The sequence below is a fragment of the Paralichthys olivaceus genome, chromosome 16, assembly GCF_024713975.1.
Source record: "Paralichthys olivaceus isolate ysfri-2021 chromosome 16, ASM2471397v2, whole genome shotgun sequence".
Lineage (NCBI taxonomy): Eukaryota > Metazoa > Chordata > Actinopteri > Pleuronectiformes > Paralichthyidae > Paralichthys > Paralichthys olivaceus.
Window position 1 is genome coordinate 3,353,489 of NC_091108.1, and position 16,925 is coordinate 3,370,413.

General features: G+C 43.2%; 1 protein-coding gene across 4 annotated transcripts in view; it reads right to left on the reverse strand.

The window, feature by feature from the left end:
* LOC109639080 (neuropilin-1a-like) overlaps positions 1–16,925 on the reverse strand; it is a 60,257-nt gene that overhangs the window by 5,452 nt on the left and 37,880 nt on the right. For 2 of the 4 annotated variants that reach the window (XM_069511033.1, XM_069511034.1), the window contains 8 exons: positions 12,642–12,797; positions 11,847–11,991; positions 9,679–9,854; positions 9,207–9,362; positions 5,615–5,759; positions 3,052–3,234; positions 2,664–2,705; positions 118–255 (listed from right to left, as the gene is read on the reverse strand). In XM_069511033.1, the coding sequence (XP_069367134.1) occupies positions 118–255; positions 2,664–2,705; positions 3,052–3,234; positions 5,615–5,759; positions 9,207–9,362; positions 9,679–9,854; positions 11,847–11,991; positions 12,642–12,797 (1,141 nt within the window). Of the gene's footprint in view, positions 1–117; positions 256–2,663; positions 2,709–3,051; positions 3,235–5,614; positions 5,760–9,206; positions 9,363–9,678; positions 9,855–11,846; positions 11,992–12,641; positions 12,798–16,925 lie in introns of all 4 variants that reach the window. The other 2 variants (XM_069511031.1, XM_069511032.1) reach the window with 1 other exon arrangement.

Consider the following 16,925-nt stretch of genomic DNA (forward strand, 5'->3'; position numbering starts at 1 on the left):
TCTGTAATTCATTATTAACTTCCAGAGAAAGAGGGTCGGACAAGGCTTTCAACACAGTGTTCTCCCAGAGCACCTGTCGGTTTGATGCTGGTGAGAAAAAGAACGCTCGTCTCGTACCTGTGTGGTCGTGTGTCGGTCCTCTGTGAACGGCGGGAGCGTCGTTGGTCTGGATGAGCCACTCGGCACCGTTTCCTGGTTCTTTGGACCAGCCGCAGAAAGACGAGAACTCAAAGTTACAGGCGAACCACACGTACGCTGCAGAAAAGAGAAAACAGAAATTATTAGGAGCAGGAGACGACAAAGTCCGATACACTATGTGAAATATTTAATCTGATATTTTCTGCCGATTCATTACGACTCAAAATGATTTTAGGGCTCTAAGTGATACGATGACCCAACGTTTATCAAGAAATTCCTCTTTAAGGGAATATTTTTTGCCAGCGACAGCCCGTCCATCCGTCTCTTTCTTCTACAGACGATATCTCAATTACAACTTGAGGGAATTTCTTCAAATTTGGTACAAACGTTCAGTTGGACTCGCTGCCACCTTGTGAACACGATTCCTCAGGAGCAGCTCCAGGGAATCCTGTCACCTTTGGTACAAATGTTCAATCAGACTCACGAAGCAACTGATTCGATTTCAGTGGTCAAAGGTCACAGTGACATCATAAAAAGACGTTTGTAGACTGAAACAACACTGGTTGATGGCGGCACACAACCACAGAGCGATCATTTTAGATTTGTGTGTTCCTCCACAGATGTGAGAGATGGGGGAGGAAGAAGAGGCGGTGGTGGTGGTGGTGGTGGTCCAGGAACAGTTGTGTAACTCATGTATTTAAGTACTCAGACTGGTTATAGATGTAAATAACATCTTTACGTTCATTACATCCAATATGCTGATACACATCCTTCTTAAAACGCTGCTGCGTGTCAAGCTGCACGAAGTCAGACACTACGATCCTGTAAGTTTCAGACGGAGGTGGAGGAGGGTGAGACGGCCCTAAGAAATAAAAGCGAGCCTTGTAACATCGATATAACAAAGCTGTTCCTGCTGTATTGTACACTCGGTATAAATTGTGTAGCTTGTGGGAAACGTATTGCACGAAACAAAAAGCTTGTACCGACGGAATGAAAAGGAAGAAGGGTTGTGATTGTGTGTGCGGCGCGGCGCTGCCGGGCATTTTCCCTGAAACACAGGAACCGAGACGGCACCGCTGATCGAAAACAGCGACACATACACATACATGTGTTTGGGATCAGGACATCAAGAGAGGGAGAGAAGGAGCGAGGGAGAGGAACAGAGGGACCTTCCACAGAGAAGGGCGTGGTGCCACCAATATGCGGATGTGGCCCCTGAAAAAAAACTCAAACATAAAAAACCTACATCTCCCTCCCTGTTTCTCTGCCTGTGCCAGCGGTCGACTGGCGGCAGTGGTTCACCACAGCACCCAGACGAATGCACGAGTCTCAAACACTGGACATGTTGTTTCTGAGAGGCTAATAGGATGCAGAGATGACCGTGGAGCTGCAACCCTCCTCCCCTCCAACCCCGAGCTGTCTTCACGCCATGCTTCAGCTCTAATTGAGACCCAAGAGGCCTTTCTTCTCTCACTCCACTCTCTCACTACACCTCCATCCATTCCTCTGTTTTACCTCTTCCTCCTCTTCCCTCTCACCCAGCTTTTTTCTATCTCATCTCTATTCATTCCTCCTGCTGGCACTTCCTCTCTTTTCTTTCTCTGCCTCCCTCTGTCACTGCGACCATTTATTCCACCTTTCCGTCCATTCATCCCTCTCGCTCTCTGTCTGGCAGTTAAGTGTCTTTACTGGGATAATAAACTGTGAAATGATACTCAGACGTTAATGCAGAAAAACAAACCAAGCTGTGAATGTGTCTGCAGACGAGCCAACCTCAGGGTCTCTTAAACTGTTTGCAGACACGAACTCCAGAAAATCTCCAGACTCAATTGGAAATTTAAATTTTCTGGCAGCATGAGATCGTTCGGGTCACACGTGCTCACAACAGCAGGAAAACGTCCGGAACATGAGACGTGTGCGTTGAGCAGCAGGAGGCAGAACATAAATTCTGCTGTGCAAATCCTGTTTTTGTTTACACCACAGCAACACCAGCGTCGACAACACCTTATCTCCTAAAGCTCTGGAATCTCCTCGTCTTTCCGAGTCGACGTCTTCGTCTTCTACGTTTACTCTTTTTAATCCTGAGATATTTGTGTTCTTCCAGTTTCATGTCTGAAAACAGTTCATGTGCACCAGCACCAGCAATGATCTTTGAGAAAAATGTATTTGACTTTTTAGTTTGGTCCATGTCCTATTTGTCAACACGGAGGAGGCAGGATTTATAACCTTGACTGCAGCCAGCCACCAGGGGGCGATCAAGGCGCTTTGGCTTCTGTTTTGGGAGCCGTCACGTCTTTATACAGTCGACGGACGGGAACACTGCCTGAACTGACGCACTAATCTGGTGCATTCATTTGTAATTTACATCTACTTTGAGAAGTTTCGAGGACAGATGACAGGTAGATAGAAAAAAGAGAAAGAGAGAAAATGAAAAATGAAAGAAGGCGAGAAGAGAAGATGAGGAGAGGGATGAATTAAAGATGAGAAGAGTAAACATGGAAGCAGATGGTGGTGGACATCCTCACCTGGCATGAAGTCAGTGCTTGGGTCAGCCGCTGCGAAGCCTCCTGCTACAAACAGATGGGAGAGTGGAAGTGAGGTCAAAGGTCAAAGGGGGCGAGGGTCCCACCCACACAGATGCCAACACACGCTCACTTCATTTTAGGAGAAATTAATACGACGCATCTCAAACAGGGAGAAAAAATCCATAAGAGTCAACGTTCAAACAACGACGCAAAACTCAAACTGTGAGGAGGACGGAGAATATTTTACCGACGCAAACATTTCGATGTTTTTAAATATTTGTTTTCACTCTGATCTTTTTCATTGCTTTGCTAAAAACGTTCCAATTAGTTTTTTCAAACATCATAAATTATGTTGGGGACAAAGTAAAAAGGAGTTTTGGTGACGTACCTGTCACCACGTCGTAGATGTCGGGCGCCTCCGTCTCGCCGCCACAGTCCTGTTCTCCCTCCTCACAGTCCGGGGCCTGGGTGGTGCCCGGCACGGTGGTCGGGGCCGTGGTGGTGGCACCGAACGTGGTCATTGGAAGCGTAGAGACGATGGCCGTGGTAGGGGGCGCTGTCGTTGTAATTTCTGAATGGAAAAGAGAGAGAGTGTCAGAGAGAGCGAGGTGGAGATTGATTGATTGTGTGTGTGTGTGTGTGTGTGTGCTTATGTACATCTGTTAGTCCTTTACAGTGTACACATATGAGTGTGTACATGTCTGTGTCATGTCACTTGTGTGTGTGTGTGTGTGTCGTCTTTGTTCTTTCCTTTTGAAGTAAAACTATTCATCTTGGACACACACACACACACACACACACACACACACACACACACACACTCCTCTTTTCTCCTGTCTGTGCACCCTCTTCTTATATATATATATATATATATATATATATATATGTGTGTAGAAATAACTGCTGAGTGATTCTGAACAAACACACACACATACAGTTGCTCCCCTTATTCTTATCAGCAGCCCCCCCGCCTATCTCTCCCTCCCTCCCCCCCTCTCTGACCACTGCAGTAGTAGAGATAATGTTCTTCATCCTCTCACACACTCTCTCCCTCATTACAACAAACAGCAGATTAACACGTACACAGGAATATAAATACATCTAAAAAAAAAAAAACCACGACTCGCCTATTGAAGACGTTTAGTAACACAAAATGTTTTGATGTGAGGCCTCTCCTCTCACATTTCGTAGCTTGTGACTTGGAACAACTGAGGTGGAGCGGCTCAGAGGTGGATGAGATCCACACTGACGTCTTTCATCTGGACGCACTCAGAGAAAGCCTCATGGTTTTAACTGAAACCTGAATTACAGACTCAATTCTCCACAGGTCTGAGGCGCCATGGAATCGCCAGCGTCACAGGGAAATCCCAGAGGGGAGGAGTCTACGTCCATGTTCGTCAGCAGTGGTGTCACATGACATGTCGGATATTGAGCTCATGTCTTCTATCTCCTCTCTGAATTTCCCCCAAATGTTACTGTGAATATTAACCCAAAACCAATGGAAAAAAACAGTAACAGCTATTAATAAAAAAACACGAAGACGCCACGTTGACTCTTGATTAGAGTTTTATCAGTTGGACCATAAAAATAAACCGATATGAGGATTTTTACATTTTACGTAAAAAATGTTTATGTTCCTGATTCAAGTTTGATATATTTGGATGTATTTGTGCTTTTTTAAGTAACTGAAAATCAAGTTTATGTCATCTTCAAAATAATTCCCATTTATTTAATGCATCAGCATCTTTATACTTTTCAATCAGTCTTGGCCAAAGGTCACATGATTTGTCCGTCCATTCATTTCTATGACCTGACTTCTTCTTTTGTTCCCGTCACAGTTACTTCGGTCACTTGAACGTAATAATGTTGTTTTACGGCTTCTGCTGAAAAGCCCTGACGTCGTCTCACACGCCTGCTCGAGGTCATTCGACAATAAAACGTAACTACGGGGTCGTTCTTTATGGAAGCACAGTCTCCATTGTTCGAGACGCTTGTCAAATACCTCGTGTGGGTGTTGTGTTTTACACCTTTCATGGCTTTCTGCTGTTTTCCTCATAGATTTGAGTGCATTAGAATAAAACACACTGAGTCACAGTCTGTTTTCTGTCCATGAACTTAAGTCCATTAAAATGTCTTGTGTGAAACATGGTGAAGAAGTTAGAGTATGGACAGTTTTCCCAGCTTTCATTATCTGCTGTGTGTCCTCGTATAGAACAAATAGAAGTGTATGTATTGTTTTTATGTCTACTCTCAGTTGCTGCTCGATGCCCCCCCCCCAAAAAAAACCCCCTCATACGAAGCAGCTGTAACCGCCATGTTCCCGGAGTCATCTCGACCATCTAAGGTGAAGCGTCACTAACTGTAATTCAGCTGCGTCGTTCTGTTCTTGGTTATGGTTTGTGAAAGCTGAGCGTTGTTCTGCACCAAGAGCAACTCGGTCGAGGCCAGAAACCACAGGAGTGTTCCGCTTTAATTTCAGCCCTGGTCTAACAAAGTGATATTAAAAACATAATGTGCTGAGACAAATTACCTTCAAGGGGCCGACAGTCAAGTTTCCCCCAGTAATCGGATCCAGTTTAAACTTGTCCTACTTAAATGCAAAGTTTTACACATGTACAGTTTGTACTTTAGACCTTTGTATTCGCTCCAACTTCCTCTTTACACCACGATAGATTCCAGGCAGTGGTTGATCACATTTAGGAGTAAAGATTTAATTTCTCTTTTGATGCGTGTTGAAGTGTGAAGCAGATTTTAAAGGAGACAAATTATATTTTTCTCTCCTTTAGTTTGTTATAAATGTTTTTTGTGAATGTAAAAGTTAAAGAGTCTGTGGAAAAGGGAGTTCCTCTCAACACGCTGCGGAAACACCTCGTCAGTAGCAGAACTTCCGAGGAATCACGAGGTCACGTGACATTTAATTCAGTGTCGCGTTAACTCATTAACTGACTAACCTTCCAGTTCGCAGCCCAGCAGCTCCAGTCGCAGGCCCAGGCCCTCGGTGGTGGCCCTCTCCGGGTAGATCCTGACAAAGCGTGTGAGGAACGGACCCATGGACCTCAGCTCTGGGGTGTCGTGGTTCTGATTCCCAGCGAATATCTGAGGGAAAACACAGAAACGAAACTAATTAAAGTAGAGTTCAGACTTTTCTTATGAGCGTAAGAACGACGAATAATAATGAAAGAACATGAAAGTAGAAAAACAATTCTTCTGTCCGAGGGACGGGGAAAAGAAATGGACTCGTCTTCATCTTTTTCTATTTTTGTTCAAACAGAGAGTTAAACTTATTCGTCCTGTGCCGGACGTAAATGAAACAATTGATAACACTGTTCAGATCTGAGTCTGCTTCTGATCAGGCGCTTTGATAAGAGGCTGAGACGAAATGAAAGGAGGAAACCAAAGCAAACGGCAGGAAATCAGAACCAGAGTTCATCCTTTCATCGTCCCAACATGAAGCAGCACAGATGAAAACGTTTACTGTCGCTCCAGGAGCCAAGTGGTCGGACACCGAATACACTCACTCTGTCTGAGCGGCTAAAGTTTCCCTGTGTGTGATTTATTAAAGGCTGCAGTGTGGCACTATGAGGGAGGATGAGAGTGAATGAAAATACTTTAAATCGCCCCTGAGTGTCGACGCTGTCACACTTATCTTTATTATCTACCAGCAGGTATGTGACATCACAGTATCTGGTTTCAGTTGAATGGGAAAAACATGTGTTTTGTAAAAAAAAAAAAAAAAAAAAAAATCACCATATGAGAACTTTCCCTGTTTATATCACAGACCGGTATCGAGGTCACAGTGACGAGTCGGTCTCAGCTGCAGGTCCTGACACTGATCATCATCAATTAACTTATTCAGACTTCAGCAAACACCAGTGTGATCAGAACATCCTAACATGACAATGAAACATCTTTGAGAAAAACGTATTTGATGTGAACTCCGACTTGTTGGTTTGGTCCATGTCCCATCCACTAACCTGGAGGAGGCAGGGTTCATGACCTATATGGGGAGCGGTCACATCTTTCAACACTTCCATATTAACTCATTTTCACAGTGAATAAACTGCGTGGGAGAATCACAAGGTTCCATATTTTCCGGCTAATTTTCTAGAAACGTCAGCTGATGTGTAAATCTCTATGATATTTCCAAGAAAGGCCTTCACAGAGCTTTATCATACGATAGCACAACTAGAAGTTTGATTCCTTAAAGAGCATCCGTCTTACTTATAATGTAGATTGTATTTTCTTTAATGTTCATTTGAAATCTTGAGCTTAATCAACATCTTTCTAACAGCCCCTCTTTCAGGGTTTCTACCCTCTGGATGGTCTCACGCCACATATTCACTCATCTTTATGCATGAGCACATACATTATGTACATGCGTGTGTGTGTGTGTGTGTGTGTGTGTGTGTTAAATCCATGTGGAGCGGCCCGGGCCTCACTGAGCCTTCCTTCCTTCCTCGTCTTTTGAAGAGGTTTTATAAAAAAAGACACAGGAAACAGAGCGAAGAGGCCGAGCGGAGCGACAGAGGAGCATCTACATCTCCGTCTGCAGTAAGTCAGCAGGAGTCTGGTGGCTAACCTCGTCCTCCGCCCTGCCATCTGGAACACACAGGAGGAGGGTGTCGCACCAACGGGGCCGGGCGAGGAGAGGAAGAGGGGACATGAATTTCCTCTCGGGGTCAAAGTCACTTAGACGTACGGACGGTTAGAAACTATGAGTCTGTGTCTCTAATGTCTCTCTAGTGGTCGTCTGTGACCCTCAGAACTCTGATGTCACCTCGTGTTGTGGTCCGACACTTCCTGTCCACGTTGACGTCTGTTGGTGTATATGGAGAATATGTTTCATCTGACGGGGCGACACACACCCTCTGTATAAACCCCATAATGACATCATCATGACATGGCGGTAGGTTTCCTGTCATGAAATCATAAATGACCTTTTCGATCTTTAGGTTTTTTGGTCGCGTTCACAGTCGACGTGTGATCAAGGATGGTTTTCTGATCAGTACATCTTTACGTGTTCGCTCTAGACTCAGCGAGACTGGAGTTTTTGCAGAGATGTGTTGGACGTGTGTTTTTTGTCGATCTTGACCTTCGAACAATCAGCTGTAAAAGTTTTACATCGAGAGATAAACTCTCCCGGAATATTGACACCACGTTTGGTGAAAATCCGTCCACGTGCTGTTGAGTTAAAAACGATTAAAAATAAAACTTTAAGTTTGTATTTTCATTTCTATTAATTCAGTTCAGGCACAGCCTTGAATTTCTCTGCTGAATAAATAATGAAGTATTGTATGAAGGAACTTTGTTGATAAAGGAATCACACAGGAGTCACATTAGCTGGGTTTTCACCCGTCAGCAGGTTGATTTCCATAATATCTCTGACTGTGTCCTTGCAGCAGCGGAGCAGAAGTTAATGACACCACAGGAGGATTATGGGACCTCAGATGTGATGTCAGGCGAATGAGTGAGAGAAGAAATCAGTCGGCGAATGAAGGAATAAATAAACGTGCCGAACACATCGACGCTGCGTCCTGACTTCACGATTTTCATTAAATCCACTGCTCTGTTCTCATGTGTAACCTCGTTCTCTCCTCTTCTGGCTCTTATTCATTTGTTGCATCTCAATATTATTTGCCGCGACAACAACATTAATTCCCCTTGAGCTTTATTTTTTCCATATGTCGCTGGTTTAGTTGAGAACGTCAGGCAGCAGCATTTCATATGAAAAGCAGTCTGTAATTTGGCGAAACATTTCATTCCAGGAGCAGCGTCAGCGGCGAGTCGAGCGTCCGTATGTACGATGGCTTTCAGGAATTACAGATTACAGCCAGAGGAGGTTTGTGTCGTGACGGCGAGCTTTCATCTGGCTATCTCGTAATTTACTTTCTGGTAATCTGCGTTGGCTCGCATCAACATGCTGCCGCCGAACGAGGCGGAGAGCGTGGAAATTGTAAGATAAAGAAAAGGGAGGGGGAGTTAAAAACTGGATGAAGAAGATAGTTCACATTTTATGAGATTCAAACCGTCCGATGAGACATTCATATGAGCGCTTCCTGTGATGTTCTACTTCCTGCGCCAAAGTCTTTTCCTTTCGTTGATAATAAATTAAATTTTATTATCTCAATTTCCTTTGTTTCTATTTAAATCCCACAACTCTAACTCCAGAACTCCTGACTGAAACACTTGTTGATATATTAAGTACATTTCTATATGTAATGCAATATTTTTACTTTTAGGATGTGTGACTGGCAGCTGATCTTTACAGGGTCAACCCCTGTCGTTCGACCCTTCTCTCCGCCTGCGTGTGACGTGGACCACATTACTGCTAAAAATTCATAGGTCAAAAAAATAACAGACGCATCTCTTCGGGTTGATAATGTAACTGACATTTTGACATTTAAACAACATTTAACAGATTCCCTCACTCCTCAAAATACAGAAAAGACAAAAGCTCACCTCAGCTTCTCTTCTGTGTAATTCATTTAAAATCAGTGACATGTACGGAAATCGTCTTTCTGAGAGACGTGTGAATAAACCAACCTTTAGCCTGGTGGTGTTTTCCTCTTTCACAATGTTCCACTCTTCTCCGTCCAGACTGACGCCCACTTTAAACCTCTTCATGAAGACGTTCCTGTCGCGGTGCTTCCCTCCCTGGATCAAAACACCGCTCACCATCTTGTTCTGGCCCAGATCCACCTACAGGCGAGGACGAGAAAGAAAACCACTGAGACTGGCTGCCGTCAGAGCTCCATCAAGTCTGGACATTTTCCTGAAAATTGAAACTTGGAAAAAACGATAATGTGATAAGGGCCTCTGGATACTTTCCGGAGTTCATGTCTGGAAACAGCTCTATGATATAAATAAAGGATTTACACTATGGAGCTGTGTCTACATCTGTGCTTCCTAACCTGAGGGCTTCAACCCCTGTTCAAGATCTTGCTCAATAACTTTCTCATCGACCACTAAACTCGGTTCTTATCCTCAAACTACGACGTCGGACTCTTGAACCCACCTGTAGCCACTCGTTCCTGAAGGGCTGCTTGACTTGCTGCCCGGTCCAGCCCGACCTCCCAGTCAACAAGCGGGAATTCTCAGCAACCCAGCCGCGGTCGGCGTAGGAGGAGGCGCTGATCTGGGCGTCCGAGATCTGACCCGACACCATCCCCAACATCCCCGAGCATGGGTAGTCTGTGCAGGGAGGAGGGGGAGAGAACGCAGGATAAGAAAAAGGGGTAGAGCGCGATAAGGACGACCACTGCCATCCTTATCTTGACACTGCTTTAGTCAGCGGTTTTGGTTGATACCCTCTGGTGTTTGAACTTTTTACACACAGTTCAAACACCACAGATCCATTTATCTTCCCTGAGATGGTTATTTGAAGATTTTCTGTTTGAAATCCTCCGATTTGCACAAGAGCCCGATTTCGCAGGTGGAGATGCAAACTTTAACAGTGGATTAACGTCTCATGGGTACGTGACACTGACGCCCACGTTGAAGGAAACGCTTCCTGTGGCCTCGAGGCTGCGATACAATCTGTAGTATTCAGAAATAAACGGGGATAATTACTGAATAATTGAGAGACGTCAGCTTGTGGCTTTTTTTGGGTTTTCCCAGAATAAGCAAACTTAATGAAATTGCAAAATACTTGGACACAATGGTCCGGTCATCGTGAGCCAAGTCAAATCCGTTATCCACAACAAGCTCCGTCTAATATCCTGCCTGAAACCTGGTCCTGGTCTCTGTGTGATGTTTGTGTTTGTCAAATACTTCCAGAGTCGTGTCTGGTGCTTAACGACAGCTACCGACGAAGTTAATTCCTCCACATTGTAAACTTATAATGCTCGTTAATGAAACCTGCTCCAGGACCGGCTGAGAAATCCAAGAAAATGGCTATTAAGATGTTTCTGAAACATTTTTTATCTTATTTGTTCAAACCCCTCTATCTGAGCCCGCTACCTTTTCCAGGGTTATCAAGTCCACAGCCTTAAGGCATTTCATCACTTCATTAAATAGCATGGTTTAAATTAAAGAAGAAACAAAAACCAAACCTTAAATTGAATTAATCTAAAGTTTAAAGTTATGGGCGCAGGAGTGAATAGTATTAATAGTTGTTCATGTGCAAATACACCACACACACTTTCCCCGGTTGTATCATTATATCTCCTGAATCACCCGTCTCGCACTCTGCCGCCTGTCCTCCCATGAATAAGAGTCTAATCTCTACTTTATGAAGCTTCCTACCGAGAGTGGCTTGTTGCACATCAAGGACCGAGGTTTACATAATGTTGGAGGATGAGTAATGAGGCGGCGTGATTTTCTGCTGCTCCTCTGTAATGAATAACGGTGTCCTTCTGTGGGAGTTTGCTCTCGCCTTGGAAGCGGCGATTATTCTAAATCAACAGATAGCAGCAGGAGGTTCTCATCCCGCGGCCAAAAAGATGTTCGCTTGATTCACGATGTGTAAAAGTGAGAAAATGGAAATAAAGGGAGAGTACGCGGTTTGAAAGAGACGTCGACCTGCGCCAAGAGAAGGTGAAACTCGTCAAGGGGTTTTTTTTTTTTGGACTGTCACTTCTTTCCTCCAGAGTAAAAAGCCTTTTGAATGAAGAATTTGTCTTCAATAAGGTACATTAAGCATTTGTACGAATCAATACCAGGTTTTGGTCCATTAATGTCTTTAAAAGAACATTTTTCTTTGTATAATTGTCTCCAATGTCTAAAAAAAACATTTGGACGTGTGAAAGCACATCACAGGTTTCTACATCTATATCTTAGTATTCATTCAAACGGATCAGGTTCGATAAAAAGAGGTTAAAGTAAGAAGAAAAAAATAAAGAAGGTCCATTAAGCATTGGTACAAATTAGGCTTCTGGAAATCAATTAATGTCTGTAAACTAGTATTTTTCTTTGTATAACTGTGTCCAATGTGAAAGTACATCATGGGTTTAGAAAATTTGTTTAACTCTTAAAAAAGACAAACTAATCAGGTTAAATAAAAAGAAACTAAAACTGATGAATTTGACCCATGTTATATCATAATGCCGTAATATCTGGAAATAATTTTCTTCTTTAGAAGATAAACAGCACAAACCTGCATGTGTGTGTTACAGTAGATAAACCTGAGATGACATTAAACTGTAATGATCCCTGTAGGGACGGAGACGTTGGTGAGTTTGTTACCTGATGTTCTGCAGCCGTAGAGCTCGAAGCGCATGCAGATGCCTTGCTCCCAGGTCATGGGGCGGATGCGGATGTAGCGAGCCAGAGACTGTTTGGGAAGAAAAGCTTGAACCTCGGCCACCGCGTTGTGGTTCCCCTCAAAGATCTGAAGACGAGAAAATCACACATCAGTGCCTCTGTTCACTTTGTTACTTGTTCCACAGATATCAGATCATGTGTCCGATCCATTGTTTAGATTTGATCTGGTTAGTTCTGGTTTCACGTTGTAGTTTAGGTATGAAGTGCAGCTACTACAGATTCAATGCCCCGGTCACTTTAACCATCTGCTGTTGTAACTTCTCCTGCTGTTTCCTGACGTGTTGCGGTTTAAGCAGAACCTGGTTTGACCCCTGACCTGTGACCACAAACACCTCAAGCCTCTCTTTCTGTTGAAACTGAAACACAAGGCACCAGATGTTTTTCTCCTTGGGTTCATTTAACAGTAGCTGAGATTTTTAACACAGTGTTTCTTGTAACCTGTCCATCGGAATGTTATTAAATGAGAAACTCTGTCAGTCAGAGAACTTCCTGTGCGGCAGTGCTCCTCCGTGGAAACCGCTTCAGATCGTGATGAGCGAAGTGAGGATGTAAAGCAGACGTTCTCATTAGGCACGCTGCCAAACGTCGCCGGGCTCAGAAAACATTGATTCAGTCGTCCACACTTCCCTCCCATCGATTAGAATGCAGAGTCCTTCGTTACTCATTATATCAACAAGGGTTGTTACAGCATAAATGAGTCGTCATTAACTTTATCACCTTCTGCTTGGAGCCTTCCTTCACCGTGACCCAGTCCTCTCCGTTTGAGCTCAGGTCCACTTTGTATGAGCGGACAAAGTAATGCTTCTTGGTCTCTTTTGAGATGGCTCCCTGCGTCCCGATGGCTGTGATGAAGCGGAGAAATCCCAAGTCCACCTGGAAACACAGAGAAAGACGAGGATTCAGTGGAAACCTTCGGGATCAACACCAGGAGACCTCAGGGAGAACATGGCTGCACGAGGACGCTCAGAGCAGCTCAGCTAGTTTCCAAGAAATGGAGATTTGACTTTAAAGAAAAAGATCGACATGTTTGTTCGGCCGTAACAACGAAACACTACATGAACGACTGAATGAGCAGAAACAGTGAGCAAATGTTTCAGGCCAACGTGGTGGAAGTTGAAGTAGTTAAAGTAAAACTAGTGCGGAAATAAAAGGATAAACAGTTTAAATATACGACGAAAAACAATAAATACATATCAAAAAGTGATGGATCATGATTTGAAAAGGGTTAGGGTTAGAATAGAAGTATATAAGTGATGAATATTGTGTGAAATATACATGTATGACTGAAAGTAATGGATGATAGTTGAGATATATATCTAAATGTGAATAAGTGTTTAAAATCTGCAGACAATGGTTAAGTTGTGTCAGTGACTGGAGTTCATCTGAGGCACATGAGGGATAAGTGGATTTGTGCTGGAACATCCAAAGGGACAGTAAATGAGAAAAGCTCTCACCAGCTCTCTTAAAAAAAAAAAAAAACACTCAAAGGAAATGAGAGCCTGAAGGTGCAAAACTTCTGAATTAAACCCGAGTCTGCTCCGGCACAAGGTTGTGTTTGTTCTAAGTGGATCTTAAAATGTCAAAGAGTGTAAGTGCATCAAAAAGAAGCAAATTTTCTACAAAAAAAATAAAAAATTCTTCAGAGATTTCCTCTTCACGTTACGAGCGGATGTAATCTGTGAGTTAAAACGTTCTACTTAGTACCCACTTATACATAAAGACACAAAATATCATCATACAAATGCTCCTCGGTCTCTTGCCGGTGTTTCGGTTGAAGCAACGAGGCCTCGGATCTCATTAATTATACCGTGATCCGTCCATAAGTAGACAGTGAAATTCAGAGCAGGACGCTGGAGAGACAGACGCACACCACATAACCAAGACCTCTGAGGGGAAATTATGCAGTCTTTATACTTCACTACTAAACTGCTGACAAGTATTGTAAGTAATGAGAACTCCTCCATCATTTTCTCTTCAAATAGCCACTTACACCTGATGAGACGAGGCGCCGGCAGATTAAATAGCTTTTTAAAATCCTCTCAGTCATTTTGATTGTGGAAATAGACACGAAAACATAATCTCAGTATATAAACCATGAATCTTGATCATTTACACCATAGGTTCGGAATAAATCCTATGTTGCTCTTTTCAATTTAGAACCAGATGAAGCAAAATGTGTTTTATGTTTAGGTTTAATTCAAACCAGTTGAGTCGGGGATCCAGGAAACTGAGGTCTGAGCCTTGGGGTGCTGATCCAGCAGACTGTGTGTGTGTGTGGTGGGAACCAGCTCTGGATCAATTTTACGCTTGTCCACCCGCATCACTAATGACTAGAGTGTGACCTGTAGGGTGTTAGTGTGTATATATATATATATATATATATATATATATATATATACATATTATGGCAATGCCGTTCAGGAAATGAAACCTTTGAATATATTGAATGAAACTTGACTGACGTCAGACTTCACCGCAGTGCCTGCGGCCATCTTGTGTAACGCGTGGGTGCTTTAGCTAAAAGTGAGTGACAATGAGTTAGTCCGCTCACAGTCTCGTTGCAGCAATATTAAACTATGAGGACGTCAGTAACACACTGGACCCGATAGCCCCGCCCTAATACCATTCATCTGACAAGGAAGGTCGCTCCCTTTTTAATCGTGGCAGACCTACTACTACAGGCAGCTGTTTATCAGGCCGACCTCGGCATGTCTTCAATATCACAGGAGTGCCCGACAACACCCCGTGTACAATCTCCACCCAGACACAAGGAAGGGCCCCGGACACTGTATGGTCAGCTTGACATAGTTTTCAGGTGATGTAATTAAGGTGAAACACAGTGAATGGCCGTGTGTGATGGCACTGCGCTCTGACGCTGCTGCGGCTACGGGGACTTCATGAACTGAAAGAGAAGCTCTTCACATATTGTTTAGTTACAATAAGACAGACAGACAAATGTATAAATTCAAAGTTTCATTCCATGTATTCAACATTCAACAATTCTGTCTCCATGTCTCCGGTACCTCTGACCTCGTGAGTGGACAAAGTGACTTCAGGATGAAGCTGAGAAATAAGCAGCATCGCTCAACTTCCATGTTGATGTTTTGTTTTGGACAAATAAGGATTTTAAAAACTGTCAGGACTCTACAGACCTCCACTGTTATCTGCTGAGACGAGGTGATGAACTTTCACATCTTAAAATAACCAACGTGAGTCAGAGTCCAAAGGGTCAATGACCAGTTTGATTGTACGACTAGACTGAATAAACTAATTTCCCAGATCAGCGAACAAACTCAGACCTTGTCTCCACAGACGTCCTAAAAAAGAAAAATAAGAGCTTAACCTTATAAAACAGCCTTTTTTTGGAAGTGATTTAATTTTGGTTTTACACAGAGGGTGATTGGAATAAACAGTTTCACAGAAATCCTTCAAATAGGTCACTGAAAATGAAATTACGGCGACATTATCGCATCTCGTGACGACACTTTCTCCCCCAGTGTTTCACTAAATTATCATCTAGGGCCCCAAACAACAGATAAAAAGTCTTTTTGAAATGGCCGAGGCTTTTTAATCTCACTGCTGCGGAGCGGTGTCGAGAAACAAGGCCGCTCAATGTGCTTGAAAAAGAAAAAAGATAGTTATCATCAAAGTGAGGAGCGGTGATAACACGGAGCTCTACACTGGGTTTCTTTTTTAAATCAGTCCACAAATACTGAAGCTTATCTAAAATGAAGATGACTTCACTGAGACTGCAGCTCCATATATAGTTATCACATCAAGTTCCTCCAACTGTATTAAAGCACCAAGTGAAATCGATTTATTTTCATGACTGGGTATTAAACGAGTTCATTTCCATTTCACTCCACTTAAACTTAACTAAATTGCTTGTTTGTTGAGTTTGAAAATCGTCAGTTGCGACCAAAATACACTCAACCCTTCAGAGTGATGGATGCTGGGGTAATATATGGTGTGTAATTATATCACCACGATACTGTACATGGGAAGGAACCGGAGGCCTCGAACTTTTCCCACTGATGCTCACTCAGGAACAGAGAAGAAAATAGATTCCCGCCGGTCTGCTGGGGCTCTGTGACTGACGGGGAGACCCCTGGGAAACCAGGCTTTGTGGGATTGTTCGCCATCGTCATTCCCGGCTGCTTCCTGATCTAAGTTCCCATGAGATTTATCCCCCCCACCCCCTGAACACCACACACGCTGTATGTGACAAATACGCCGCGCATGTGAAACAAGCTAACGTCTGTTGTTGATTACAGCGTCAGGAGTTGTGTCACAAAGTGAAGAAGTCACAAAGAAGATTGAGAATTATCGGTTTCCCGTCATTTCTGTAAGTAGTTTGTTAAAGACGTTTTTTGTGAATGTAAATCTTACAAAGTTAAAAAGCCCCAAGTCCATTTACTTCCACCCCATTGTGGTGATATATTATATTTGTGTAATGCACCTAGCAGCTGGTCTGACGCCCCTGAACAATGTGTTTTCAGACAGAGGCTGAAGAGAGGAGCAGCAGCAATGGAGGGAAGTGTTTTCTGAACATTAGAGGATAAAACTTTTCTAGTTAAAATCTGAATTTAACCTGAATATGAGAGTCAGCATGATATAATATGTTCCACCTGCATTCTGGAATCACAGGCGTGCTACACAAAGACTTTGTGTGTTTCAGTGTGAATAATCAGGGTCTTATTTACTGCAACCTCAATGTACGAGGGTGTTAAAACACATACATATGGTAATTCAATGACACAAGTATTGTAGCTTAGCAACAAACACAAGAAAATAAATAAAACCAACCAAAAGAACACGAGCAAAGAGGATTTAAAATCAAATTAATAAAAGCGTAGAAATAAAAACCTCTGTCAAACATTTCTTCAGCGTCACACAAAAGAAAGGTTTCGAGTTGAGGTTCAAACTAAAGACTTTTGTGTGTTCGGTCGGCTGAGAGCTGTGGGGATCGAACAGTGAACGCCTGGTCTCCCTCTGCCGCCC